The 4,264-nt window shown below is 48.5% G+C and overlaps 1 protein-coding gene across 1 annotated transcript; it reads right to left on the bottom strand.

The window, feature by feature from the left end:
• Positions 1-567: 567 nt before the first annotated feature.
• DCAF12L2 (DDB1 and CUL4 associated factor 12 like 2) lies at positions 568-3,848 on the bottom strand. The gene has a single exon (XM_081043413.1). It carries the CDS (start codon positions 3,738-3,740, stop codon positions 2,343-2,345), a length of 1,398 nt encoding a protein of 465 aa, XP_080899539.1. The 5' UTR covers positions 3,741-3,848; the 3' UTR covers positions 568-2,342.
• Between the last annotated feature and the right edge of the window lie 416 nt (positions 3,849-4,264).

The raw sequence follows: 4,264 nt of genomic DNA, 5'->3' as shown, positions 1-4,264 counted from the left end.
ATAAACCAGGAAAGTCTACTAGGTCTAGCTAAGTATCTAAGGAATGCAGTCCTTTGTAATGCATCTCCAGATATGTGAGCCCCTTATTGTGGTGTTCTCTGGCTCTAGCTGGACAGTATTTTTATTGCTTACCCTCATTTCTTCATATTCTTGATCTTTGTTTCAGAACCTACTTGGTAGTTTGACCACAAATCTAATTAACTCAGCCATAGGGCCTTAGAAAGTATCAAGATCAAGTGGATATTTGATCGGCAAAGAGCACAGAATTTGATGACATATTGTTGGCAAGTGTGTGGTTAAGCAAGCGTGCATACATTATTTATGAGATATTAAGTTGGTAGGACCTCTTTGAAGGGTAATTGGCAATGGCTATTACATATAAAATTGACCCAGTGATTCCATTTTTGGAATTTATTCTGCAGTCATACTTACACATGTGCACAAAGATGCATGCACCTAAATAATCTCTGTGGAGTAGTTTATAGTAGCAGAAAATAAGAACCAATATAAATGCTCAACAAAGATGTAGCAAATAAATAAAATATGTTCCAAAGATACAGGGGACTACTACACAATTAAGATGAATTAGGTAGTTATGTATAAGAAATAATCTCTAATATGTTGTGACAAAAAGGCACAGATATGTGCAGCATGTGCTATAATTTGCACAACAATTGCATACACACATACACATACACTTGTATATGTACAGACTATCTCTAAATAGTCACACACACTAATGTATTGCTTGTGATCTATGGGCAGAAGAAGATCAGGGATCCAGGGCTCTGAGACTTACTTTTCACTACATACCTTTCATAAAGTATAATTGTCTTGATCATGTGCATGTATTACTTAAGTTAAAATACAAAAAAGAAACAAAAATAAAGACCAAGTGAGAGGTCTTGGGAGCTGTAGTTTAAAATATTAGAAATATCTACATAAAAATTGTATATACCTATGCTTTTCCTCACATAGGAAGTAACATACACACATACACAAATATACAGTATATGTGAGTAGGTAGTTGTAAGCACATTTACTTTTATGTAAATGAAAAACTGTTAAATCATCTTAAAAACACAAGACACCTAACTGTCCCAACCTATAGCAAGTACATTTAATACAGTAGTCAAGATATTAATCTTTTAACCCATGTTAGTAGCATCAGTTTGATTTTCAAAAACAAATGTACAAAGTTATGTATGCATAGGTGATGTTTCAGCTTCACTTTCTCTCCTAGAAGATTTTGATTTTGATAAATATATTTGTAGACGGACAATTAAGAAGAAATAAAATGTATATTTAAGCATTCAAAAACTTAAGCCTAGCACTTAATTGCTAAAATGCTGAGCATGTTTATTGTTTTCTGCAACTCAATCCAGATAAAAGGATTATCCATGTATACAATAAAAAAATTGTCCTCAACACCTATATTGAGTACAACAGCTGACCTTCCTCTGTAAATGACTGCATGGATAATGTTACCTGAACTTGAAAGATATTTACCCCAGAAAGAACTTCCCTGATTGTCCTGACATATATAGGCCAGTTTTGATTAGCTCTGAAAATCTGTGGCTTAAGTACTACCCAAGACAGCAGGCCATGATATGGCATCTTTAAAGAAGAAGAATGGGGGTATTGATGCTTTATTTCTATTGAATAATCAAAACTGTGGTTAATAGAATGAATACCATTGTAAGATTTCTTAACTAAAAGAACATATTTTTTAAGTATTTTATGCAACAACAATATGCAAACAACAAACACTGAGTTTCTAACATCCAAATGAAACAAGCCCAAATGGTGGCAATCTAGAGAACATGAAATTAATTTTCTAATTGGAGGAGGGCTATCAACCTGCTCTGTTATATGATGGGTCATTCCTCAGACCAGCTCAAAAGACACTTTTTAGCACACATTTTCCAAAAATAACATACATCAGAAATGTGTAATAGACCTGAACATACTGTTGAAATATTGGTAAAACAAAAGTACTGAATTGTAATAATAACTATAACTGCACCAGCCCAGAGAAAGAGCATATGTGAATCACTCAGAGAACACAATTAAGGATTAGCCAAAATTCTTTGTACAAGAAGGCAAAAAAGATGGTGGTGTTGGGAGAGGTGCAGAAAAACCTTAAAGATAAGTTTTGATTGCCCCAAAGACCACTTTTGCTTTCTCTCTGTCAGCCTAATCATTAAGTATAGGTAAGCTGGACACTTTCCACCCAGAGGATAAACTCCATACAGAGTTAAAAGCACAAACAGTGTGAAGGTGTGGAGAGTGAGAGGGACTAGAAGGAAAATCTGGGCACTTAGAGAACACTGTGGCCATCCTTAGCTCCAGAGGCCTGCGTAGTTCCCGTGGAGGCCTGAAGGCAGAGGCCCCCCAGCCACAAAGAGCTTCATCTCAGGCCAGTTGTAGCAGTGAGTGTAAAGCGCATTGGGGAACTCATCCATGCCACCGAAGTAGTTCACCCACAGATCATTGTGGTTGAGCCAGCCTCTGCCACAGGTGAGCTTGAGTTTCTTCCCTGCAGGGCCCGGAAGAGAACAATCCAGGCTGGTCGAGGCCCTCTCCTCCAGGAACTTCTGGGCGCGGATATCATAGAAGAGCAGGGAGCCATGGCCAGTGCCCACCGTGACGATGTGCTGGTAGAAGCTCAGGGAGCGCACGCCGGTGCCACCCTCTCTGGAGCACAGGGGTCGGATGTTCTGCTGGCGCTGGCGGGGATCCAGGAAAGAGACATGGGACTGGGAGCCCACCGCGTACAGGGACAACTCGTCACAATAGGTCAGGCACACGTTCTCCCGGCAGTAGGGCAGCCTGATGGATAGCAGCCTAGACAGGGTGCTCCGGGCTTTCCACAGGTGGAAATAGCCATCTAGGGACACTGCTCCTAGCTCCTGGTTCTTGCGATTGAAGGCCAGGGCCCGCACCTTGCGGTTACTGGGGTTGGTGCTAGCCCTGGGGATGGTCTCCACGTCCCTTGGACGGATGTGGGCATACACCGGGAGCCCTGCGTCGTTGTGCCAGGCGATGCTGCCACTGAATGTGTCGGGATCCATCCTCCATAGCGCCACAGTGCCGTCACGGGAACCGCTCACCACCACTGTGTCACTCATCCAAGCGATGGCGAAGATCCAGTCCTTATGGCCCTGGCGGTCACCCAGGCACACAGGGTCCAGGGTGGGTAGCTGGTAGACAGCCAGGCTGTTGGGGTTCTCGCCCCCGGTGGCCAGAAACGTCTGGGAGGGATTCAGTTCAATGGCGTGGATACCACAGCTCGGCTGGGCCCGGGCCAGTCCTGCTCCTCGGTCCCGCAGCATAGGGATGCGCGTGATCTGGCCCGACTGCACGTCCACTACAAACAGTGTGTTGCACTTAGTGCCGCACACCACCTGCCTGGCGTTCAGCCACTGCGAAGCGAACACCTTGTTGAGGGTGCCTAGGTCCAGCTCCCGCTCGCGCAGCAGCTCGGGCAGCTTCTGCACCGCGTAGCCGCGCAGCTTGCCCTCGAAGCCGGGAAGCCCCGCGCACCCCCGCGCGCCCACTTCGCGGCCCTTCAAGTAGTGCAGCAGCGAGCGCCGCGTTGATGGCCGCTTCTGCTTCTTGGGCAGCAGCGGGCCCTCGCGGTCCACCGCCGCCCCCGCGCCCTTCAACGACGAGCTCGCGGCTGCCGCCTCGATGGCGGGTGCTTTCCGCTTCCTGCTACCTGTTTGCTGCGGGGCCATGGTGGGCGGCGAGAGAGTGGTGGCGGCTCGGCAGCGGCGGTGGCGGCGCGTGGCACCCGTGCTGGCCGTGGCAGCAGCCGGGAGTGCGGCGTCCCAGAGTCAGCCGGGAGCGCAGGCTCTCAAGGGCCAGTAGGCGGGGGAGAACGCCGGGCGCGGAGCCTACCGAGTCCGAGGCGCGGTGGTGGCTGAAAGGACACTAGGGCGGCGGGGCGGAGTTGGAACACCGGCCGGAGAGAGTGGAGTGCCGTGGTGGCGAGGGCGGCTGCGCGGATCTAGGCTAGGGCGGGAAGTGAGGCCGGCGGCGGAGTCCGAGCACAGTAGGTGAGGTACGAGGTCCACGTGGGAGGCCGAATGGGAGGGGGCGGAGGCAGCGGAAGGAGCTGGCGGGTAACTGGGTGGGGTGCGGGGTAGCACACGCCAAGCTGGGAGGGGTCGGAGGGGTGCTGGAGATGGGGGATGAAGCCAGCCTTGGGAGACGAACCTGGGGCCAGCGCTCCAGGGTCCCCAGCAGTCTCCACGTGGAC

This window comes from Rhinolophus hipposideros (genome assembly GCF_964194185.1).
Source record: "Rhinolophus hipposideros genome assembly, chromosome: X".
NCBI classification, from domain to species: Eukaryota; Metazoa; Chordata; class Mammalia; order Chiroptera; family Rhinolophidae; genus Rhinolophus; species Rhinolophus hipposideros.
Note: the sequence above shows the minus strand (reverse complement) of the source record. Positions and strands in the feature narration are given on the sequence as shown.